This window comes from Ranitomeya imitator, chromosome 2, assembly GCF_032444005.1.
Source record: "Ranitomeya imitator isolate aRanImi1 chromosome 2, aRanImi1.pri, whole genome shotgun sequence".
Taxonomy (NCBI): domain Eukaryota; kingdom Metazoa; phylum Chordata; class Amphibia; order Anura; family Dendrobatidae; genus Ranitomeya; species Ranitomeya imitator.
The window spans coordinates 54,272,184-54,298,532 of NC_091283.1; the positions used below are offsets into that span (position 1 = coordinate 54,272,184).

Here is a 26,349-nt window from a genome sequence, read left to right on the forward strand (position 1 = left end):
ACATTGGGTTTTTCCTATTTCTAGTCCTTTTATTCCCACAAGGTATAAACCGCTTACAGTGCCTATTTAGGATGTTCTTAAAAATGTTCCATTTATTATCTGTATTCTCATTTCTGAGGATATTGTCCCAGTCTACCAGATTAAGGGCATCTCTAAGCTGTTCAAACTTTGCCTTCCTAAAGTTCAATGTTTTTGTGACTCCCTGACAAGTCCCCCTAGTGAAAGACAGGTGAAACTGCACAATATTGTGGTCGCTATTTCCTAAATGCCCAACCACCTGCAGATTTGTTATTCTGTCAGGTCTATTAGATAGTATTAGGTCCAAAAGTGCTGCTCCTCTGGTTGGATTCTGCACCAATTGTGAAAGATAATTTTTCTTGGTTATTAGCAGAAACCTGTTGCCTTTATGGGTTTCACAGGTTTCTGTTTCCCAGTTAATATCCGGGTAGTTAAAGTCCCCCATAACCAGGACCTCATTATGGGTTGCAGCTTCATCTATCTGCTTTAGAAGTAGACTTTCCATGATTTCTGTTATATTTGGGGGTTTGTAACAGACCCCAATGAGAATTTTGTTACCATTTTTCCCTCCATGAATTTCAACCCATATGGACTCGACATCCTCATTCCCTTCGCTAATATCCTCCCTTAAAGTGGACTTTAGACAAGACTTTACATAGAGACAAACCCCTCCTCCTCTCCGATTTTTACGATCCTTTCTAAACAGACTGTAACCCTGTAAGTTAACTGCCCAGTCATAGCTTTCATCTAACCATGTCTCGGTTATTCCCACTATGTCAAAGTTACCTGTAGATATTTCTGCTTCTAGTTCTTCCATCTTGTTTGTCAGGCTTCTGGCGTTTGCGAGCATGCAGTTTAGAGGATTTTGTTTTGTTCCAATCTCCTCACTGTGGAATGTTTTAGAAATGTTCTTACCTCCCTTCTGAGTATGTTTTCCTGGGTCGTCTTTGTTCGAGTCTAATGTTTTTCTTCCCGTCCCCTCTTCTTCTAGTTTAACGCCCTCCTGATGAGTGTAGCGAGTCTTCTGGCGAATGTGTGTTTCCCAGGTTTGTTGAGGTGTAGTTCGTCTCTGGCGAGGAGTCCATCGTACAAGTAATTCACACCGTGGTCCAGGAATCCGAATCCTTGTTGTCTGCACCATCGTCTTAGCCAGTTGTTTGCATCAAGGATCCTGTTCCATCTCCTGGTGCCATGCCCGTCTACTGGAAGGATAGAAGAAAAAACTACCTGTGCATCCAGTTCCTTTACTTTCTTCCCCAACTCTTCAAAGTCCTTGCAGATTGTCGGTAGGTCCTTCCTTGCCGTGTCATTGGTGCCAACATGTATCAGAAGAAATGGGTGGACGTCCTTGGAGCTGAAGAGCTTTGGTATCCTATCGGTCACATCCTTGATCATCGCACCTGGAAGGCAGCATACTTCTCTTGCAGTTATGTCCGGTCTGCAGATGGCTGCTTCTGTGCCTCTCAGTAGTGAGTCTCCCACCACCACCACTCTTCGTTGCTTCTTGGCTGTACTTTTTGCTGTCACTTGTTGCTGTGTGCCCTTTTCTTTTTTGCTTGCTGGTATTGCTTCATTCTTAGGTGTGCCATCTTCATCCTCTACAAAGATTTGATATCGGTTCTTCAGTTGTGTGGTTGGTGATTTCTCCATGGTCTTCTTGCTTCTTTTGGTCACATGCTTCCACTCATCTGCTTTTGGAGGTTCTCTGACACTTTTTGCACCTTCTGTGACCAGTAGAGATGCTTCTGTTCTGTCTAGAAAGTCTTCATTCTCTTTGATGAGTTTCAAAGTTGCTATTCTTTCTTCCAGACCCCGCACCTTTTCTTCTAAAAGGGCCACTAGTCTACACTTCTGACAGGTGAAATTGGATTCTTCTTCTGGTCGATCTGTGAACATGTAGCACATGCTGCAGCTCACCATGTAGGTTGTCACATCTGCCATGTTGCTCCTAGATCCTGCTGACTTGCTGTGTGTTTTCCTTCTTGTGTAATCTACTCAGCCAAGCTCTCTTGCAATAATGTCCTACAGGCAAAAATTCGAAGCAGCTGGTCCCGGCTGTACCCAACGATCTTCTAGCTTAGGGAGACTTCGCTTCTCCCAGAAGGCACCTGGAATATGCAAATTAGCCTCCTGAAGCTTGAATCCCTGGTTTGGTGATGCTTTCGAAGCAGCTGGTCCCGGCTGTACCCAACGATCTTCTAGCTTAGGGAGACTTCGCTTCTCCCAGAAGGCACCTGGAATATGCAAATTAGCCTCCTGAAGCTTGAATCCCTGGTTTGGTGATGCTTTCGAAGCAGCTGGTCCCGGCTGTACCCAACGATCTTCTAGCTTAGGGAGACTTCGCTTCTCCCAGAAGGCACCTGGAATATGCAAATTAGCCTCCTGAAGCTTGAATCCCTGGTTTGGTGATGCTTTCGAAGCAGCTGGTCCCGGCTGTACCCAACGATCTTCTAGCTTAGGGAGACTTCGCTTCTCCCAGAAGGCACCTGGAATATGCAAATTAGCCTCCTGAAGCTTGAATCCCTGGTTTGGTGATGCTTTCGAAGCAGCTGGTCCCGGCTGTACCCAACGATCTTCTAGCTTAGGGAGACTTCGCTTCTCCCAGAAGGCACCTGGAATATGCAAATTAGCCTCCTGAAGCTTGAATCCCTGGTAAAAAAATAGATTTCTTTAACCGTGGAAAACTCTTTGAGCAGGTGGTTTGGAGGCATTGCTAGAAAGACAAGGAAGGGAAGCCATCTTAGGCTCCGCTTAAACATCCATTCTGACACTCCGTTCAGACATTCCGAACAGACAAATGGAATAAGTGACCAGTTGCACCAGTAACGGAGGCCGAAGCAGAGGTACCCCACTGATTATTTTGGGATCCATCTGGATCCCTTTTTTTTATTTTAATTTTTTTTTAGATCGGAAGAAAAAATTCTGTATGCAGGACTTTTTATTTTCCATCCTAAAAAATGGACACCAGTATAAACCCCATAATAATCAATAGGGGCCTTATCAAAAGTAAGTGACCACACACGCGCTCTGTCACTGTTCCATTAGGGCTTACTATATCAGACAAGGCAACGTCACTACCTTGGTAATTTTGTGCATTTATGAGAACATAGGAACTTAACGCTCCAGAATTGTAAATTTTTTAGGGCGTACACCCCTATAATTAAAGACGTGTAGGTATAATTCACTGCTCTATTTAACATCCCCATTTAATAACTTTAATACAGATCAGCTGCAATACCAGACATAACCTGTGGGTAAGGGTGGCGCTATTTTTTTTTTTGTAGATATAAGCAATGTTTGACTAATCCTGAACAATCCCTTTTATTATAGTTACTTTTAGATTATTTTGAAAATAGTGAAAGGTGTCCGGAATAGCAGATTTGGATCCTGCCACCCTTGTTATTTGTGGGCAGGAAGGCGGGTACCGATGTGCCAGGACAGCTGTATGCTCCATGTGAGAGGAGGAGGGTAGGCATTTACATTTGTGCACAGTTCTAGCACTGGCCACGTAGTCACTGCATTTTCCCTGTTACTGGGATCTTTGAATAGTAGAATAGGTTCCTATTTTTGCCCAAGTTACCAGTTGGCGGACCTGTCACTTGCCATAATCATGTAATCTTTTGCCCAATATAGATGCCGCTGTTCTCCTGAATCCGGCGATGTTTTTAGTTTCTTCCTGCGGTTCTCTGTTCCTGAGATACGGCCCTCTCTTTCCTGCATATAAATGTAGTCTTGTTAGCCAAATGGGCCTGGTCTTCTGCTGCTCTTTGTGGGCGTATTCTTGAGGACCACGCCTTCTTGACTAACAAGACTAGATTTATACCTAGGAAAGAGGAGGCCATATCTCAGGAACGGAGAGGCGCAGGAACAAAAGAAAAATATCGCCGGATTCAGGAGAACAGCGGCAATCAGGAAAATTAATTATGTATTGATAGCAAGTGAGAGATTGTCTTTAAAATGTGGTTTTGTTTGAAAAAATAAAAAAAATTTTTATATGTTCTATCGTGGATTTCTAGGCTCGTAGAGAAACGTCCCCATAGCTGACCATTCTAATCTATTAGCCAGTGACTTAACTGGAGTGTAAGAACTCAAACAGGACCCCCAATTATCACAACTAAAACCCCTGCTCTCGCTCTAGGTATACCCCCGCTCTTAGCCAGAGTGTAACTGCTAAGAAATTTGTTGTTTTTTTATACTCGGACTGTGATCATTTCTGCTTTGTCAAATCTTTTTGCATCGCCACGTCTTGACTGTGCCTCAGCCGTCTGTTCACCCTTACATGTCACTCTACTTTTATAGGGGGCAGTTCAGGACCCCTTTAAGAAAATTACTGATGCCCACTTGCAAATAAGGCTAATCGAAACATCAAGATATTATTATTACACTTGCCAAACTGCAAAAGATATGATGGACAGGTAGGGTCTTCCCTTAGGGGAAAAGGAACCGACATTTACTCCCACTCATCTTAAAGGAGCAGTCTTACTTCCATTATTTTTCAGTGTGTACCTGACATATATTGAGTATTTTTTATTTATTTTTTTCAATGTGTTGCCTCTTACCGGGAAAATGTAAAATCGGTGTTGTGTGCTGTGAGAATTTCCACTATCTGCTGTTTTGACTGAGACATTGAGTGAGAAACTGCAGCTGCATCTCCCTCCTTCCCCTCCTCCCATATCTACCATTTACGATTGCATATTGTGCTACTTTTCAATAGACCTAGAAGGATTATGGAAGGAAAATAATCCAAAATGGCAAGGATTAAAATATTGGGATTTGGGGAAATGGGGTGGGGATGGAAGGGTTATATATACTGTATATAGTATAGTTTGCCTTCAGAAGTCTGGAAAAGCTGGGTGGTAACCCCTTATACTTGCAGCCATTGGTGACCCTGAGATTCTGGCTGGAGACCAGTGATTTTTGGCCAAAATAAAAATAACTTACGAGGGAAACCAGCTGCGGGAACAGGCGCACACCCACTTTCCTTTAAGGAGACTTTAAATAGGTTTTACAATAACTATTATAATACTGGCACAAAATAGGATTACAGATCAGAAGAGCGATTAATCATTAGCAGCAAATCAATTGTGGTTAGCCTGGCTCAGGGTGGAATCCTAGAATAATTTAATGTTACAGCATATTTCCATAGTCTGAATAGTATGTAAAGGGGTTGTATAAGATTAGAAAATCGGTGAAACAGCGCCACCCTTGACTATAGGCCGCCTATGGTATTGCAGTTTAGCTCCATTCAGGCTCTCGGGATATCACACACAGCCCATGGATGGCAGTAATGATGGCTTCGAAAGAACAGCCAAGTTTTTCTCATGTCGTCATACAATTTCTATAAAGAGTAATAGTCGTTTTCGTTTGATAAATAGTGCACATGAAAATATAATTTTTTTAAATAATATATCTTAGAGAAATTTGCTTCTTTCTCCTCCTGGACTTGATCATTCACTCTCAATTCATGGGTAAAATCTGTATTTAGTGAAGACCGGGTTTCCTCATTACTGAGATAGGAGATGACAGTTGGTGCTTATGAGATTCTATGGAGAGGGGAAGGGGAGGAGCTAGAGGCGGAGACGGACATTCCGCTGCCAGTTCTTCTAAAATAGCAGAATGCCAAGAGTGTGCAAAGCAGTCATCAAAGCAAAAGATGGCTACTTTGAAGAACCTGGAATATAAGACATAATTTCAGTTGTTTCACACTTTTTTGTTAAGTACATAATTCCACAGGTGTTAATTCATAGTTTTGATGCCTTCAGTGTGAATGTACAATTTTCACAGTCATGAAAATACAGAAAAATCTTTAAATGAGAAGATGTGTCCAAACTTTTGGTCTGTACTGTATATGTATACTGTATATGTATACTGTGTGTGTGTGTGTGTGTGTATATATATATATAATATATATGTATTATAATATATAATATATATGCTTTCACCAATGCACAGATCTAAAAGAAATGCCCAATTATCCAGTCTTGTATCCAGTGCAAGATTTTGCGGATTCTGTTCTGATCGTTTCTCTTGGAAATCAATGTGACTTCTTCATTTTGGAATATATATTGAATTGCATTGTTCTTCCTTGTTTTCTTTTGCAGGTCTTGTTATCTCGCATCCTTTCTACGGTTATCACTGGGGAACATCTGAACATCTCGCTGGCTGTTCTCGCTGGGTTTTCGGGAGGGATCAGGAGGAGAATTTTAACTATTGGATGCCCATATCAGACCACCCTGCCGCTCCCACCAGCACTGTAAGTAGAGCTAGGCTTAAAGTGAATGTCCAACTTTACTTACCATCCCCAAATTCTAATATTATTTATTTTATTTTTTTTGGTGCAGACCTTCCAGTTCTTTTACATAGAGAGAAAGTATTCACACCTTAGACATTTGTGTCCTACCACCTCCAGAATGACAGTCTCTTGACCCCACTTCTGTTGGCTTTTGGCTTCCAAGGTTAAATGAATGGAGGGGGGTCCTCTGTTCACTTCTATGGGAGTCTTAAAACTGCAGAAGTGGGACCTGCTACATATTTAAAAAAAAAAAAAAAAAAAACAGGTAACCTATCTTACTTAAAATCTGCAACATCAAAAACTCACCAAAAGCTGATTGTGGAAACGTGGCCCAAGTGGCTAAGCCTCTGGTGCTGCCAGTAGGCCGGTCACAGGTGCCTTCTGCAGATCGCACCCAGCCCACTACTTTTAAGCTGATTTCCCCTTAGTCCCCTTTTAGATGGGTGAAATGGGAGAATTGGCCCTGGTACCGTGTTGCTGATGGTTATCACTTGTCCTCTTTTAGGCAGGGTCCCGATGTGACATGACAGAGGTCAGCGTCCTACTGTGGCATGAGATATCATTTTGGTAGTATTTTGGCACAATTAAGAAGCTGGGCATCAGCCTTGTTTGGTGTAACATCACCTAGAGAATCTCTGGATTCTGGACTACAAAAGCAGTAAAGAAATGAGGGTGTACTTATGACCAACAGGTCCAGAACGAGTCTCCCTGCACTAGGAGTCTGCTCAGGTGGAGTGGAGTCTTGTGTCATGCTGATTGTGAGGCCTGGTGGGTGGAAAATTGAATGTCCTCATATTGTCAAGAGTGAGGCCGGTAAAAATCAAGCCATGAATATTTCTATTATACCAGTGTGCCTCCTGGACGTGTGACTATGATGCCTGTGTGCCTCCTGGACGTTTGACTATGATGCCTGTGTGCCTCCACGACATGTGACTATGATGCCTGTGTGCCTCCTGGATGTGTGACTAATGATGCCTGTGTACCTCCTGTATGTGTGACTGTGATGCCGGTTTACCTCCTGTATGTGTGACTATGATGCCTGTGTGCCTCCTGGATGTGTGATTGTGATGCCTGTGTGCCTCCTAGATGTGTGACTGATGATGCCTGTGTGCCTCCTGGACGTGTGACTATGATGCCTGTGTGACTCCTGGATGTGTGACTATGATGGCTGTGTGCCTCCTGGACGTGTGTCTATGATGCCTGTGTACTTCCTGGATGGGACGTGTGACTATGATGCCTGTGTTCCTCCTGGACGTGTGTCTATGATGCCTGTGTACTTCCTGGATGGGACGTGTGACTATGATGCCTGTGTTCCTCCTGGACGTGTGACTATGATGCCTGTGTACTTCCTGGACGGGACGTGTGACTATGATGCCTGTGTGCCTCCTGGACGTGTGACTATGATGCCTGTGTAGCTCCTGGATGTGTGAATATGATGCCTGTGTTCCTCCTGAATGTGTGACTATGATGCCCGTGTAGCTCCTGGATGTGTGACTATGATGCCTGTGTACGTCCTGGACAGGACGTGTGACTATGATGCCTGTGTGCCTCCTGGACGTGTAACTATAATGCCTGTGTGCCTCCTGGACGTGTGACTATGATGCCTGTGTGCCTCCTGGACGTGTGACTATGATGCCTGTGTGCCTCCTGATCAGTAACGTACATTACACCTTTTAAGATCACGGACTGTGCTGTTCCTCCGGACAATGCCATTTTGCTGCGTGTACCCATGACCAGGCATGATTTGCACCACCAGGGGGAGTCACAACTTCATGTTATGGATTTCCTTTTGTGGCGATGATGATGATATCATCATCACCCATGATGTCATGAACGCATGGAGTCCCTCAAAGGCGCCTGACGAAGTTCCACCCTTACAAAAATGTACTCTGCTCTTCGAAACTGAAGTGGCGCCAAGTACTCTGATGGCTGCAGGTGGCTTCCAGGAAGTGTTTCCGCTGATTCCTTTCTGTGGGGGAGTTGCTAGCTGCGCAGTTGTCCTGCTCCTGGCATGCTGGTGGTCCTGCGCTTTACATGGCGGGTTGCAGGGTCGGGATAGAAGCTCGGCACAGAGGGCACAGTATTCTACAGCTGAAAGAGAAAAGAATGGAGCGAGTACCCAGCGGGGATGAAGGGCCGCTCTGTAATTAGCCATTTTGTTCCCACCATGTATAGACCTGTATCTGTGCTGTTCTGGGAGTCGTCTCCAGCATTTTCTTTGTGGCCTCCATATAACAGATGTGTAGGATATATTGTCTCCTCCGTCCTAGAGACCATATATGGTGCCAGGGCCGTACAATCGGTGATGCCCCTCATTAATGGGGGCAGATGCCAGCTCGGTGCAGATCTGTATGGACGTTGTGTTTGGGGGTCCGAGCTTGTAGCAGGGGACTAATGGATTTTTCCACAATGTTTTCTATAGAATTGTCCTCTACAAAGCCGATACCCACCGGACGGATTTTTTTTTTTTTTTTTGCCAATCCACAACTAATTAGCAGCTCTCTAAACAAAACCACCTTCTGAAAAAAAGGATCTGTCTGACTCGTCTGGCTTTGTATTTCCAGAGCAGTGGGGGTCTGGTATAGAAGAACCCCCCTCCATTCCCACATACAGGGCCACACACATCACTACATCTATAGCCTGATAATTGTCCTATAATTGAAACTTGGGCGACTCGCTCATAGTCTGTGTGCAAATTCCCATCCATTTTCAATATCTCTGATTGCATTCAGTGAATGGGAACATTTCTCTAATAGAAACACAGTACAGGTGGGGTGTCCACCTCTTGCCTTAGTGCATGTATCTGGGGCTAAAAATCATTTTTGCTATTTGGTTTCAATAAAAAATTTGCACCATTTTGCTTTTGCAGGCTTTTTTTTCCTGCACTTTCAACTTTGATGTGGTCGGTTTTTTTTCCATCTTTGATGTGGTCTGTTTTTTTTTTTTTTTTTACCCAAATGCAGGTATTTGAGGCCAAAAAAAATAAGTTTTTCAATCGGGTTTCAAGAAAAATGTTTCGCCATTTTGCTTTTACAGGCTTTTTATTTTTCTGCACATGAGACTTTGATGTGTTCTCCTGGAGTCACCAAACCCAGTCTCCTACATCAGACGCTAGATAGATAAGTGCGATCCATCACTGCACAGATCACGTCTCCTCCACCAGAGTCCAGTGGTGGCGGCTTTACACCACTCCATCTGACGCTCAGCCTTGTGCTTGGTGATGTAAGGCCGCATGCAGCTGCTCGGCCATGAAGCTCCCAGCAGGGGCGCAGTGTTTATGCTGATATTATTACCAGAGGAGGTCTGGACTGTGCATTTATGGGGTCAGCAGAGCGGTGGTAACTTTTTTGAGGGTCCTGATACTTTTTTTTGTATATATCTTTTTAATGGGGTTACAACAACCCTTCTTGAATTTTGGAAGCTCGGAGATCTTCAGTCCAGAAGAGTTTGGGTGGTGTTTGATGTGAAATATTTTTCCAAGGCCAGGATTGTATTTTTTTTTAACTTCCATGGAAATTAATAATACTCTGATGCACAAGTTCCATTGCACAATTTTACACTTTTCAAGTAGTTTTTCCAAAAACTGAACATGCCGCCCTCCCCTAGCAATTAGTCCATCCAACAGTAGGGTCACATTAAGACGCCTCTCCCTCTCTGCAGCCTGAGAGTCTATGTTGATCATACAAGATGATGCGGCAAAATGTTTGTACAGAAGACGAAAAGTTTTCTAAATGTCCCCTGTATCCCGGGCAATGTCTCTCCCATCAATGGCATGTGACTCCAAACTCCACGGGGTTAGAACCTCGTCTCCACACAGTGCCGAGGATTGTACCAACTTATTCCCTGCCTCCTTCCTCACCAAATCTTCTCGATTAACCCTTTTCGTCCTCAGATTTTGAAAAGCTTTTGACTTGTTGCTTTAGAGTCTTAGACCGTCTTCCTAAAAAAAAAAAAAACCAGTTGCGTTTTCTACATGCTTATTTTTCAAGCTTCCCATTGAAGTCTATGGATGAAAAATTAATATAAAAAATGTAAAGTATTTTTGCTTAAACTGTTAAACGCAGCTGATTTTAAACATACAGAAAAAAAAAATCCAGCAGCTTTTGTTAGTTGGTGACATGGCCTTAAAAAAGAACTTGTCGCCAATGGGCAGTTTTTGTTCTTATTTTATTCCCGCTGACCTCCTGAGAATTTTGTTTTTTTTTATTTTCGTAAATCCGCCTTACGGTTCCATAGATATTACCTTCTATTTTTGATGCTAATTGTTATGGTTTTTACCAGTGGGCGTGGCTCACGAGATCCTCAGGGGCGTGGCTCATCAGATTCTCAGGGGCGTGGCTCACAGGATCCTCAGGGGCGTGGCTCACGGGATCCTCAGGGGCGTGTCGTTAGACTGCTTTGCATAATTGCTCTGTGAAATAAAAAGGGCCTGTACTTCTGGAACCGTGCGGCGGATTTACAAAAAATAAAAAAACGGATTACGAAGGGGACAAGTGGGAATAAATCAAGAGATAAAATGAGACACCTTTGTCTTTTTTAAGGGATTATTTGAGTTTTAAATAAAAGTATAGGTTAAACTCGATAGACTTAAATCTTCCTTCATTATTAAAAACTATGAAACTATTTGCTTTTCTTATTTTTTTTTTTTTTTCTCCAGAAACTGTGTTTCCTATTGCTCATGGGTTGTATTTAGTATAGTAGCTCATTCTTATTAAAGGGCTAGGTCTGAACTGCAGTACCAGATGCCGCCTATTACTATGAGGGCGCTATTTCTGGGGGGAAAAAAAGGAATAACGACTTTTTTTTCAAAATATGTGCTGATATTTTCTAGAACCCCCACACCCATACTAATCACAGGACCCCCAGCTATCAGTGGTTCTTACCCAGGGCTCCGCATACAATTATTGCTGCGTCGTATGAGGGTTTTCTGTTTAGGGGCAAACGCTGCTCTTTTTATGGCTGGATATTAAATACTCGGCCATTGCACTTTTCCCATTTGTGTCAGCAGATTGAATGTAGATGAGGGTATCTTTATCAGTGACACAACGCCGGGGTCTTCTCTTTTATTTATTTTGCCTTTTTTCTTTTTTTTTTTTTTTTTCTCCCATTCTGGATCCCGCAGTTTCCAGATAAATGTCTTCCTCCACATATGTTTTCAATCTCGCTTAACATATGTCTGGAAAAAGGGTGGGGAGAGCCTGGAATTCTGGGAATTATTAACCCTTTCGGGGGCTGTTAATACTTTTGCATATCCTTTATCGCCCTATAATTTATTTTTTTTATCATTTTTTTTTTTTTGCTAAAGTGTTAACATTTATCGAGTCATCGTCGGCGTCATCTTCTGTGAGGATGACACCCAACTTTCCGGGACACCTGAATGGAGAAGATGCCTCACTATACAGCTGGCATTACCTTGCGCCATATTTATCATGGAGACATGGCCGAGGCCTTGGATAATAATTCTGCGCCCTCGGAGGTCTCGGTGGTCTCATTGCAGGACTTTATTTCATGGTTATTTCATTTATTTTAGCCCGACAACTCCTGAGATGAACAAGCTGCGGCAGAGCCTACGGAGGAAAAAGCCTACGTACGTCCCGGAGGCCAGCCGACCCCACCAGTGGGGGGCCGACGAGGAGGCGGTGAGGAGGGGGAAATGCAGCTTCCCTGTGAGGGTAAGCGGACCCAGGAGAACGATGTCTGATATCTCTCCCTGGGGGGCACACTTATTCTATTATACATTTACAATCTTAGCAATTCTATCTAGCTAAAAATAAAAAAAAATCTGACCAGCGTCTTCTAAGAGAATGAAGTGTGAACAGGTGCGAGCTGCGGTGGCTGTAATCATACACCGAGAACACCGCGGCGGCGGCGCTAGGGTGGACGTGAGCACGGAATATGTCACCTGCGTTACTGCCGTATACACTGCTTGTATAATGACGGTGTTTGGAGGTCCTGGCCGCTCGCACCTGTTCACACTGGCTTCATCCTGTCCGGTGGTGCTGGTCAGGCTCTTGTCTCTTTGTTGTATACGGTTGGAGGTGGTGGCTGCCTCCATAGTTGGCCGAGAACGCCTCCATCCACTGCCAGGATGTTTATAATCAGTGCCGGACCCTACCTGCCCCATTATATTTGGAGGCTCTGACCCCAGAAGCAGGAGGGATAAATATGAGGTTTAGGGTCCCAGCGAGGAGAAAGGTCATAATATCGTTTACATGTCACATATTCAATGTTTGTAAACATCTGCGATGCCGTATTCATTGTATTGTATCGATCTCTCTCTGATTATCGCTCTCTTCTCCATCTCTGTCTGTCTCTTATCTCTCTGTATTTCTGTCTCTTTATCGCTCTGCCCCTCTATCTCGCTTTCTCTTGCTTTCTCTCTAACTTTGTCTTTCTGTATCTGTCTTCTGCACTCTTTTTCTCTCTTGCTCTCTATATCTGTTTATCTGTCTTTTGCACTTTCTCGCTCTTCTCGCTCTCTTTCTGTCTTCCTGTATCTTGCTCTCTTGCTTCCTCTTTCTCTCCATCTTTGTCTCTATCTGTCTTGCGTGCTCTTACTTTCTCTTGCACTTTTTGTCTCTCTGTATCTTGCTCTCTCTATCTTTGTGTATCTGTCTTCTGCGCTCTTTCTCTCTGTATTTTGTTCTCTTTATCTCTCTCTTTCTGTATCTGTCTTGCATTCTTTCTCTCATTCTCTCTCTTTCTGTCTCTCTGTACCTTGCTCTATTTATCTCTCTATCTTTCTGTATATGTCTTGCTCTATCTTATTCTCTTTCTGTCTCTGTATCTTGCTCTCTTTACCTCTATATATGTGTCTGTCTTCTGTTCTCTCGCTCTTATTCTTTCTCTTTCTGTCTCTCTGTACCTTGCTCTCTTCATCTCTCTATCTTTCTGTATCTGTCTTGCATTCTTTCTCTCTCATGTTCTCTCTCATTCTCTCTTTCTGTCTCTCTATACCTTGCTCTATGTTTCTGTATCTGTCTTGCTCTCTTATTCTCTCTGTATCTTGCTCTTTACCTCTCTATATATTTCTGTGTCAGTCTTCTGTTCTCTCTCGTTCTCATTCTCTTGCTCTTTCTGTCTCTCTGTATCTTACTCTCTTCATCTCTCTCTTTCTGTATCTGTCCTGCGTTCTCTCTCATTCTCTCTCTTTCTGTCTCTCTGTACCTTGCTCTATTCATCTCTCTATCTTTCTGTATCTGTCTTGTGTTCTCTCTCTCTTTCTGTCTCTCTGTATCTTGTTCTTTACCGCTCTATATATTTCTGTCTGTCTTCTGTTCTCTCTCGCTCTCATTCTCTTTCTCTCTCTTTCTGTCTTTCTTACTCTCTCTCTTTCTGTATCTGTCTTGTGTTCTCTCTCTCTTTCTGTCTCTCTGTACCTTGCTCTATTCATCTCTCTATCTTTCTGTATCTGTCTTGTGTTCTCTCTCTTTCTGTCTCTCTGTATCTTGCTCTCTTTACCGCTCTATATATTTCTGTCTGTCTTCTGTTCTCTCTCGCTCTCATTCTCTTTCTCTCTCTTTGTCTTTCTTACTCTCTCTCTTTCTGTATCTGTCTTGTGTTCTCTCTCTTTCTGTCTCTCTGTTTCTTACTCTCTTCATCTCTCTCTATCTTTCTGTATCTGTCTTGTGTTCTCTCTCTTTCTGTCTCTCTGTATCTTGCTCTTTACCGCTCTATATATTTCTGTCTGTCTTGTGTTCTCTCTCGCTCTCATTCTCTTTCTCTCTCTTTCTGTCTTTCTTACTCTCTATCTTTCTGTATCTGTCTTGTGTTCTCTCTCTCTTTCTGTCTCTCTGTATCTTGCTCTCTTTACCGCTCTATATATTTCTGTCTGTCTTCTGTTCTCTCTCGCTCTCATTCTTTCTCTCTCTTTCTGTCTTTCTTACTCTCTCTCTTTCTGTATCTGTCTTGTGTTCTCTCTTTCTGTCTCTCTGTTTCTTACTCTCTTCATCTCTCTCTATCTTTCTGTATCTGTCTTGTTCTCTCTCTTTCTGTCTCTGCATCTTGCTCTCTTTATCTCTCTCTTCCTCTCTCAGTATCCATAGTTGTCCAATGGTCTGTGCTGCCCTCTAGTGCTCACATCCTGTGCTGCTCTCCCCCTTCTCTCCATTGTGCCCTGCCACCAGTAATCTCTCCCTTGTTTTCCTGGCAGTACCTGGGACACGTAGAGGTAGAGGAGTCGCGTGGCATGCACGTGTGCGAAGACGCTGTGAAGAAACTGAAATTGGTGAGCACGTGACCTTCATCTGTGATGTGTGACTTCTCAATTTAAAATCTCATTATAGGGGTGCGGATGGCACCGCCGAGGGGTAAGCCGCTCGCCCCTGCCGTGGGGGGTCCAATAGGAGAAAAATGATATTCTGTGGATTTTGACCGTGAATATTTGGAGGAGCCAGTGACACATCGTGATGCATTTGCATAAGACGTGTGAGCTCCGTGAAGGGTATTATTATGAGGCAGGAAATCTGGGGCTGGAGATAAGAGGAAAGGCGGCGTGCAAATGTTCTGCAGATTCCGGGGAGGAATTAGGAGAGAGACCAAAGTGAGCATCAAAGAGGTGCTGGCAGCCATCCTGTGACCTGTCGTAGGGCGGCGAGGGGTGGAATACATTCTGCTCAGTGTACATCCCCAATAGTCCCGTCCTGCCCCCTCCAATACGTTCACAGACCCCTACAGATCATCACACATTATCAAACCAGTGGCCTATTGTGGGGGGCCCCGGACTTGGCGGACCAGCACTGGGGAATCTCTGAATGCCACTTTTTCATGGAGACAGATATATAATGAAGTGAGCTTTGTTATCTCGGTCACTGCCTATGCAGAGCGCTCATCTCGACCACTACACTCTGCATAGGCAGCAGCAAAGATGACAGATGCTAAGCAGCTATTGAATAAAGACCGTATTGAATCCTGTGCACTGCACGCGTGCTGCACTGTTACGCACCTCTCATTTGCAATTTTGAAGGGAAACCAAGACCGGCTGGGGGAGATGTTCCAAAGTGAAAATGCACATGAACAAAAAAAAAAACCTACACTTTTTCTAACCAAGAGTGTTAGGGCTAGGGTAGTAAAATAGTTGCATTAACGGAAATTAAAGTAAAAAAAAAAAAACACAAAAAAACACAAAAAAAAGTAATACAAAAAATTTTTTTTAAAAATATAACAAAAAGCAGAATAAAACTATGGGGCCGAAGAGAAAACTATTTTCTTAAAAAACAATACATGTTCTTGGGAGGGTAAGGGATTTAATAGGAGGGGTGCCAATGGTCCACGGGTCCAACAATGATCAGTTAGAATGGATCCAGTAGCAACCTATTGTGCAGACGCCATTTCTTAGTCCGTTTTTAAAAACTGATCTCTGCTGGATCCTTTTTTTTTTTTTTTTTTGAGCCCTATGGAAAACGGATCCGTTAATTAGCTAATGACCCATCCCTTCTCTTCCATTTGTAAAGGATCCAGTAAAGAAACAAAACAGATCCTTTAAAAATGAAAGCAAAATGGATGGCTGATCAACAGATCCGTTTTTCTTAGACTTCAATGTAAAAAAAAAAAAAAAAAATGGATCCAGCGGAGATCAGTGCAGAACGTGGCTTCTGCACAACTAATCTTTTTTCACCTCTTAGATAACATTTTTTTTTTCATACCGGTGCAAAATGGGAGATGAATATGGGACTGCAGAACCAGGCGGGTTTTCCATCCGCGGCTTTGTGAAAGCTGAGTGACGAGTCCAGTGGGAGCGGTCGTGGCTGAAAATTTGGATGCCACCAAGATAAAACTAAGAAATGGCAAAATGAACTTTAAGGGTCTGTGCACACTTTGCAGTTTTATCGTTTTTTAGTTTTTTTTCTGCTCAGATATGCCACAAAACATAAAGGATTTACTTGTGCCAGCAAAATGAGAGATTCCTGAAGTCTCATACATCTGTCGGTTTTTTTTTTTTTTCCTTATATTTTTCCCCAGTTTTAAATACTAGTGAGTGGGAAAAATCTGCAACAAAAACGCATGCTAAAACAAAAGGGTCAAAAACTCTCCTATTTTCCTGTCAAAAGATGCAGAAATGTCTTCTGAAAATACATCGTTGTGCACACATCCTTAAAAGGGATGGCCATCCTATTTTTTTTCTAATATAATTTGGGAGATGACATGTGACCACTGTGGCTACTGATTGGCTACAGCAGTCACGTGACATCACATGACATCTCCTCCCAGGGGAACTGGGGCAGCGCTACCCATGAATGACAGTTGTCCGATTTTTTTTTTTTTTTTTTTCCTTTCTTTTTATTAATTTTCAGACCACCATGGTCCCATATATAAGATGAAAAAAACAAAAATGGTGGACAACCCCCTTTAAGAGCTTGCAAGACGCAGACGACTCGTCAACTTCTATCGGGTGCATATCCATGTGTCTGATCCCTTCACATGTGTTAATTCTGTTCCCTTTTTCTTTTTCAGCTTGGCAAGAAGTCCGTAAAAGCCATTTTGTGGGTTTCCGCTGATGGACTGCGGGTCGTGGACGATAAGACGAAGGTGAGGACGGGGATGGTTTTGCCCGTGTACAGCCCCTGCCCAGCTGAGATGGATCTGTACATGGCACAGCGGGGTGGTTAGCATGGGGCCGTAATGGGATTGTCCAGCGTTAAGAAAAAAAAAAACTCTTTTAAATGTGTTTTTGAAAATGGCTAAAGGGGGCTTGGATCTCCAGATATGAGCGCCAATCCCGACTTAGCTTTGATACAGGAGAGCCTTTTCTGTGCTAATGGCGGCTGCCTTTCCTTTCCCCCTTTTCAGCCTTTGCCTTCCTTTTTCAGGACCTTATAGTAGACCAGACCATTGAAAAGGTTTCATTCTGCGCACCGGACCGCAATTTTGACAAAGCCTTCTCTTATATATGTCGGGACGGAACGACGCGGCGCTGGATCTGTCACTGCTTTATGGCTTTGAAAGATTCGGTGAGTTTATTAGGTGGAGATAGAGCTATATTTATTATATCACAACATATTAAAGAAAAGTGTAATCCGAAAAACATGTTTTTTTAGTTTAATGTGTATATATATATATATAGATTCAAAGAAGCTTTATTGGCAGGACCAAATACACATCAGTTTTGCCAAAGCAAGTGTATAAAGGCATATATGTATATATATACATGTGTGTGTATATGTGTGTATATATATATATATATATATATATATATATATATATATATATATATATATATATATATATATATATATATATATATATATATATATATATATATATATAATTTTTTTTTTTTTTTTTTTTTTTTTTTAATCAGTTTTCTATATCACGATCTGTTATAACAATCTAGGAATATGGCTGTTTTCACACTGGCCATTAGGCCTCCTACTAGGTTCATATGTCTTTTTCTGTACAGACTAATTTTCAGCAGACCCATTATCATCATAGATAGGATTACAATTACTGAAAACACCTTTATAAACAGCAGATTATACTGGATCCAACATTCACAGGTGATTCATAGGTGATGTCACAACTCGCCTTCTCCCCCTCCTGTAAAATGACTGATAACACCTCTAAATACAGTATATAAAACAGGATCCATCATTCACAATAGGTGATGTCACAGCTCACCTCCTCCTCCTCCAGTACAATGACTGATAACACCAATGTATACAGTAGATAACACAGGATCCATCATTCACAATAGGTGATGTCACAGCTCACCTCCTCCTCCTGTACAATGACTGATAACACCTCTATATACAGTACCTAACACAGGATCCACCATTCACAATAGGTGATGTCACAGCTCACCTCCTCCTCCTATACAACGATTGATAACTGTTATGGCTGCGGCCGAGCCGACGCCTCCACGTCGCCAGACATAGCGACGTGGGGCGAGCGTCTCAAAAAGGAACGCAATGTGGACCCACTGGACCACATAGAGTAACCCGGACCTACCCAGACTAGGGAAGGGCAGCGAGCAGGGTCTGTGGCAGCTGAGCATGTGAACAAGATGTCAATATGCAGAACTAGACTACACTGCACAACTCCAGGTATGAAGAAACAAAGTTTACTTAAATGAAAGCACAGTACATAACAAAACATAATGATGTCAGGAACCCGATTCCACACGTCTAGGAAGGGTACACGTCTCAGATGTCAGACGAAGGCAGGAGGACATCACGGGTTGATGCAGTCCAGGGTCATCTGGCACGGGCTTACTAGGACGGCTTCTCTCTCAGGCCACAGGAACAGCACAGGCACAGCAAGAGAACATCAGACACCGACCCAGGACAGACGTCATCACAGGGTGGACCCCAAGGAACCGGTGGAACATCGGGTCACAGGCAGGACATCAGGACTTCAGACACAGGCAGGACATCGGATACAGGCAGGACATCGGACACAGGCAGGACATCGGACACAGGCAGGACATCGGACACAGGCAGGACATCGGACACAGGCAGGACATCGGACACAGGCAGGACATCGGACACAGGCAGGACATCGGACACAGGCAGGACATCTAGGACACTGGCGTGGCAGCCCAGGTCATCGGCTGGGACACTGGCGTGGCAGCCCAGGGAATCGGAACATCGGAAACAGGAATACCGGATAGACATCTGGGACACTGGCATGGCAGCCCAGGTCATCGGCTGGGACACGGATGGCACAGGACCAGGTAGCGGAGGTCATCTGGTTCCTAGCTATGGCCGTCAGGCTCCGGGCATCAGACCTAGGAAGGAACTCAAGCACCGCCGGACTGGAACTGGGCCAGACGGGGTTAGCACCGCATGGAAGGCTGAGCACAGAATAGTAAGAGCTCAGCAAGAACACCGAACTCCATCTTTAAAAGATGAGCCCGGAAGGTTCAGTCACAGGGTGCGGGGTGTCAGACACAAAATTACTTCAGAAACATAACACAGGCAGGTTCAGACAGGATCAGGTACAACTGGATATGCAGCCTCCAGGATAGGCGGATCTGGGTACTCTGCCCCCCCAGAACAGGCGAGAGACGGGTATCAGCTCTCCCAGAACATACTGCAGACAGAACGTGAGCTGGATACCTCACAAGGCAAGACACAGAAACACAATGCAATGCTCTGGGCATGCCCAATAGGAAAGAGGGAGCTGCTCCTCAGCAATAGGCTGAGGAAGCAACACAGATGCACACTCAAACCCTAATAAAAGCAGGGCAGGTGTGGCCGCGCGCACCCTAAGCACAAACAGAAACCATTACAGCACAGGAACTGTGGCTTAGGGCACCTAGCAGCGACTGCTAGCCTGGACACACGTGGAAAGTCATGCACCAGCAGCAGAGGACCTCGCAAGCCGTGGCTAGCTTCTGCAGCAGCAGCCAGGAGCCGCACATGCGAGTGGCCATGCAGCAGAGCAAAGACATCACGGCACATGTACAGCTACACAGCGGTGGCAGGGAACTGAGAAGCGTCCATACAGGTAACAGACTACAGTATGCCTGCAAGTTAGGGGGAGAGGAGCAAGGGTTAAAGCAGAGACATGCAAAAGTAATGCCGAAGAAAAAGGTATAAACCCAGCGGCGTTACAATAACACATCTATATACAGTAGATAACACAGGATCCATCATTCACAATAGGTGATGTCACAGCTCACCTCCTCCTGTACAATGACTGAAAACACCTCTATATACAGTAGATTACACAGGATCCACCGTAACAATAGGTGATGTCACAGCTCACCTCCCCCTCCTGTACAATGACTGATCACACCTCTATATACAGTAGATCACACAGGATCCACCATTCACAATAGGTGATATCACAGCTCACCTCCGCCTCCTCCTGTACAATGACTGATAACACCTCTATATACAGTAGATTACACAGGATCCACCTTTCACAATAGGTGATGTCACAGCTCACCTCCCCCTCCTGTACAATGACTGATCACACCTCTATATACAGTACATAACACAGGATCCACCTTTCACAATAGGTGATGTCACAGCTCACCTCCTCCTCCTGTACAATGACTGATCACACCTCTATATACAGTAGATCACACAGGATCCACCTTTCACAATAGGTGATGTCACAGCTCACCTCCCCCTCCTGTACAATGACTGATCACACCTCTATATACAGTACATAACACAGGATCCACCTTTCACAATAGGTGATGTCACAGCTCACCTCCTCCTCCTGTACAATGACTGATCACACCTCTATATACAGTAGATCACACAGGATCCACCGTAACAATAGGTGATGTCACAGCTCACCTCCCCCTCCTGTACAATGACTGATCACACCTCTATATACAGTAGATCACACAGGATCCACCATTCACAATAGGTGATATCACAGCTCACCTCCGCCTCCTCCTGTACAATGACTGATTACACCTCTATATACAGTAGATAACACCGGATCCACCATTCACAATAGGTGATGTCACAGCTCACCTCCCCCTCCTGTACAATGACTGATCACACCTCTATATACAGTACATAACACAGGATCCACCTCTCACAATAGGTGATGTCACAGCTCACCTCCTCCTCCTGTACAATGACTGATCACACCTCTATATACAGTAGATCACACAGGATCCACCATTCACAATAGGTGATATCACAGCTCACCTCCGCCTCCTCCTGTACAATGACTGATTACACCTCTATATACAGTAGATAACACCGGATCCACCATTCACAATAGGTGATGTCACAGCTCACCTCCCCCTCCTGTACAATGACTGATCACACCTCTATATACAGTACATAACACAGGATCCACCTCTCACAATAGGTGATGTCACAGCTCACCTCCTCCTCCTGTACAATGACTGATCACACCTCTATATACAGTACATAACACAGGATCCACCTTTCACAATAGGTGATGTCACAGCTCACCTCCGCCTCCTCCTGTACAATGACTGATTACACCTCTATATACAGTAGATAACACCGGATCCACCTCTCACAATAGGTGATGTCACAGCTCACCTCCTCCTCCTGTACAATGACTGATCACACCTCTATATACAGTAGATCACACAGGATCCACCTTTCACAATAGGTGATGTCACAGCTCACCTCCCCCTCCTGTACAATGACTGATCACACCTCTATATACAGTACATAACACAGGATCCACCTTTCACAATAGGTGATGTCACAGCTCACCTCCTCCTCCTGTACAATGACTGATAACACCTCTATATACAGTAGATCACACAGGATCCACCTTTCACAATAGGTGATGTCACAGCTCACCTCCCCCTCCTGTACAATGACTGATCACACCTCTATATACAGTACATAACACAGGATCCACCTTTCACAATAGGTGATGTCACAGCTCACCTCCGCCTCCTCCTGTACAATGACTGATTACACCTCTATATACAGTAGATAACACCGGATCCACCATTCACAATAGGTGATGTCACAGCTCACCTCCTCCTCCTCCTGTACAATGACTGATAACACCTCTATATACAGTAGATAACACAGGATCCACCATTCACAATAGATGATGTCACAGCTCACCTCCTCCTCCTGTACAATGACTGATAACACCTCTATATACAGTAGATAACACAGGTTCCACCATTCACAATAGATGGTCACAGATCACCTCCTCCCATCCTGTACAATGACTGATAACACATATATATATATCTATCTATATATCTATCTATCTATCTATCTATCTATATATATATATATATATATATATATATATATATATACATATATACATACAGTGGGGCAAAAAAGTATTTAGTCAGTCAGCAATAGTGCAAGTTCCACCACTTAAAAAGATGAGAGGCGTCTGTAATTTACATCATAGGTAGACCTCAACTATGGGAGACAAACTGAGAAAAAAAAATCCAGAAAATCACATTGTCTGTTTTTTTAACATTTTATTTGCATATTATGGTGGAAAATAAGTATTTGGTCAGAAACAAACAATCAAGATTTCTGGCTCTCACAGACCTGTAACTTCTTCTTTAAGAGTCTCCTCTTTCCTCCACTCATTACCTGTAGTAATGGCACCTGTTTAAACTTGTTATCAATATAAAAAGACACCTGTGCACACCCTCAAACAGTCTGACTCCAAACTCCACTATGGTGAAGACCAAAGAGCTGTCAAAGGACACCAGAAACAAAATTGTAGCCCTGCACCAGGCTGGGAAGACTGAATCTGCAATAGCCAACCAGCTTGGAGTGAAGAAATCAACAGTGGGAGCAATAATTAGAAAATGGAAGACATACAAGACCACTGATAATCTCCCTCGATCTGGGGCTCCATGCAAAATCCCACCCCGTGGGGTCAGAATGTTCACAAGAACGGTGAGCAAAAATCCCAGAACCACGCGGGGGGACCTAGTGAATGAACTGCAGAGAGCTGGGACCAATGTAACAAGGCCTACCATAAGTAACACACTACGCCACCATGGACTCAGATCCTGCAGTGCCAGACGTGTCCCACTGCTTAAGCCAGTACATGTCCGGGCCCATCTGAAGTTTGCTAGAGAGCATTTGGATGATCCAGAGGAGTTTTGGGAGAATGTCCTATGGTCTGATGAAACCAAACTGGAACTGTTTGGTAGAAACACAACTTGTCATGTTTGGAGGAAAAAGAATACTGAGTTGCATCCATCAAACACCATACCTACTGTAAAGCATGGTGGTGGAAACATCATGCTTTGGGGCTGTTTCTCTGCAAAGGGGCCAGGATGACTGATCCGGGTACATGAAAGAATGAATGGGGCCATGTATCGTGAGATTTTGAGTGCAAACCTCCTTCCATCAGCAAGGGCATTGAAGATGAAACGTGGCTGGGTCTTTCAACATGACAATGATCCAAAGCACACCACCAGGGCAACGAAGGAGTGGCTTCATAAGAAGCATTTCAAGGTCCTGGAGTGGCCTAGCCAGTCTCCAGATCTCAACCCTATAGAAAACCTTTGGAGGGAGTTGAAAGTCCGTGTTGCCAAGCGAAAAGCCAAAAACATCACTGCTCTAGAGGAGATCTGCATGGAGGAATGGGCCAACATACCAACAACAGTGTGTGGCAACCTTGTGAAGACTTACAGAAAACGTTTGACCTCTGTCATTGCCAACAAAGGATATATTACAAAGTATTGAGATGATATTTTGTTTCTGACCAAATACTTATTTTCCACCATAATATGCAAATAAAATGTTAAAAAAACAGACAATGTGATTTTCTGGATTTTTTTTTCTCAGTTTGTCTCCCATAGTTGAGGTCTACCTATGATGTAAATTACAGACGCCTCTCATCTTTTTAAGTGGTGGAACTTGCGCCATTGCTGACTGACTAAATACTTTTTTGCCCCACTGTATATATGTATATATATATATATATATATATATATATATATATATATATATATATATAATAGATAACACAGGAGCCGCCATGAAGTTGAGTTCCACTGAAGTGAAAGGGGTTGAATTGCGGTATCACACACCCTGTGGACATGTTTGGTAGAAAGCAGCCATGTTGTTTCTGTAAAAAGGGAAATGTACTGTAGAAAAAAAAAGTAAACATTTTGAATCTTTAGGTTTATGGTTCAGTTTTGGTGATTTGCATTGGAAAGTTGGTGAATTTAAGAATTAGTAAAATTGCCCAAACTTGGGTTTAATGCACTGAAGGTGGCGGTGCAGTCACTGGGGCTTCTGCATGCCGGTCAACCTGTGTATCTTACTCTCTGACCAATAGGGGGAGCGCCTGAGCCATGCCGTTGGCTGTGCATTTGCCGCCTGCCTTGAGCGGAAGCAGAAACGAGAGAAGGAGTGCGGTGTCACTGCTTCCTTTGATGCCAGCCGTACCAGCTTTGCCCGGGAGGGATCGTTTCGTGTCACTTCAGGATCCCAACAAACTGAACGAGAAGATGCGATGAAGCAGGCGCAGGAGAAGAAGAAAGGTAAAATCTGGGAAATGTATAAATAAGATGCAAGGGTGATCAAAGCAGACGGAGCTCGGCAGCTCACCGATGACCTCTCTTTTCCAGCTGAAGCCGTTCAGCCCCAGCCCATCATTCCGCCATCCATCCCGGCGCTGCCAGTCCAGCCGGAGTGTTCTTCTCCGCTACAAGGTCAGTCAGCTCCGGCGGAGAAGGGGGATTCTGGTGGGCAGCATGCAATCCCCCGCAGACACGCTCCCTTGGAACAGCTTGTCAGACAGGGATCTTTCCGAGGGTTCCCTGCTCTGAGCCAGAAGAACTCGCCCTTCAAGAGACAGTTATCCCTGAGGCTGAACGAGCTCCCATCCACCTTACAGCGCAAAACCAACTTCCAGGACAAAAGCCAAGGTGAGAAATATAGATCTAACCCGGTCATAGGGCTGGGAATCATTTAGTATTCATCTGCATGTATTCCATCTGTATGTGCCCTCCGGTGCGCGCATTCCGGCTGTATGTGCCCTCCTGTGCTCGCATTCCGGCTGTATGTGCCCTCCTGTGCTCGCATTCTGGCTGTATGTGCCCTCCGGTGTGCGCATTCTGGCTGTATGTGCCCTCCGGTGCGCGCCTTCCGGCTATGCGTGCCGTCTGGTGCCTGAATTCCGGCTTTATGTGCCCTCTGGTGCGTGCATTCCGGCTGTATGTGCCCTCCAGTGCCCGTCAGCTGAATCATTCATTATAGCAGACGGCAGCAGAGGACGAGTTGACCTGGAGGACTGATCAGAGGCAGGTCCCTGATGGCTTTTCCCGCTAATCCTGAGAGGTCTCTTCCTATATGTGCGCATAGAGCGAGCCCTGTCGGTCTACGTGAGAAGACGCCGGGGACCCGTCTTCTGACCAGTCATCCTAGCCACTGTCTTAAAGTAGGTTTCCTTCGTGTCTGAAATGTCGGTGTCGCATAAATTAGCTGACCGCGTTGGAACCCAAGCACCACAAATCTGGGGTTTCTCGGTTCTACTAAAGTGTCCAGGTTTTTTACGGGGAAAAATAGCGCTACACTAAAAGCTATCCTACTCCTTTTAGCTGGGGAACATCTATGAGAATATTGGACATCACTTAGAAGCATAAACGGGTTATCCAGATTTAAAAGAATCTGTGCCTCTCCTGTCCTTAGGAGATGTCAACAATATCACATCGGTTGGAGTCAGACACCCGGCATCCACACCAATTTGCTGACAACTGGAGTCAAGGAAACAGGAAAAACACAATGTAAAGAGTCAGAATAGCACAACACAGCTCGGTTCACATTTGCTTCAATGGGAGTTGATCTGCAGTACTCGAGAATGGCCACTACTTGGTGTAGAGAGCTGAGGTTTTCCTGCTTCCTAAACTGTGAACTTCTAGCAAACAGTGCTACTTCTATACCTAAAAGAAGCATCTTATTTTTTTCTTTTTACTTAAACTTGTGCAACCCCCACTAACAACCTTTAAAAGTATAGGTATCTGTGAAAGCAGAGATGTTGCCGCAGTCACATCGCATGATATAATTATCTATTCTCTTCGATGACCCTTATAGAACAATCTGAATTCCACAAATGAACTGAAATCTTTCAAGGGTTTTAAGATCTCTTCTTGCTTTCCTCCAATAAGAACATTCACAGTTTATTTTCAGTGGATATAAACATGTGCTGGTCATATGATGGACACACAGGTACAGTTATCAGATCTGTCTCCAAACTGTGCACCCAAGTGTCCATCACACGACCAGGATTGGGTTGTATCTTCTTGAGCAGCGAGCAGAGATCTAAAAAACTGCACGGAATTGATTCAGGAAGTATATATAAGATAAATGTTGTATTTTTCATCACACTTTGAAGGTTTATTTGCTGGAACCAGAATTGTCCCGACCAATCAGCACAGGTGTAGTGATCTCCATGTTTCTTCTCTTAGTCCCAGAGATGGATCCTGCAGGACCTCCGGATCCAGATGGAATTACTGATCTATGCAACCAAATCAATAACTCCTTCACTAACAAACCACCAGAAGACCCCTTTATCAATGGAAACGGACCGATGACCCCTCCTAATGTGGCAGCACGGCAGACGGCACAAAGTGAGTAACAAGGGCAAGT

The 26,349-nt window shown here is 44.0% G+C and overlaps 1 protein-coding gene across 1 annotated transcript in view; it reads left to right on the top strand.

Annotated features, from left to right (window-relative positions):
• Positions 1-26,349, top strand: part of NUMBL (NUMB like endocytic adaptor protein) — a 65,473-nt gene that overhangs the window by 36,485 nt on the left and 2,639 nt on the right. Inside the window, exons 2-9 of the mRNA XM_069746748.1 lie at positions 6,120-6,271; positions 11,841-11,982; positions 14,463-14,537; positions 16,763-16,837; positions 17,119-17,259; positions 24,038-24,242; positions 24,330-24,629; positions 26,169-26,330. Coding sequence (XP_069602849.1) covers positions 11,857-11,982; positions 14,463-14,537; positions 16,763-16,837; positions 17,119-17,259; positions 24,038-24,242; positions 24,330-24,629; positions 26,169-26,330 — 1,084 coding nt within the window. The 5' untranslated portion in view covers positions 6,120-6,271; positions 11,841-11,856. The remainder of the gene's footprint in view (positions 1-6,119; positions 6,272-11,840; positions 11,983-14,462; positions 14,538-16,762; positions 16,838-17,118; positions 17,260-24,037; positions 24,243-24,329; positions 24,630-26,168; positions 26,331-26,349) is intronic.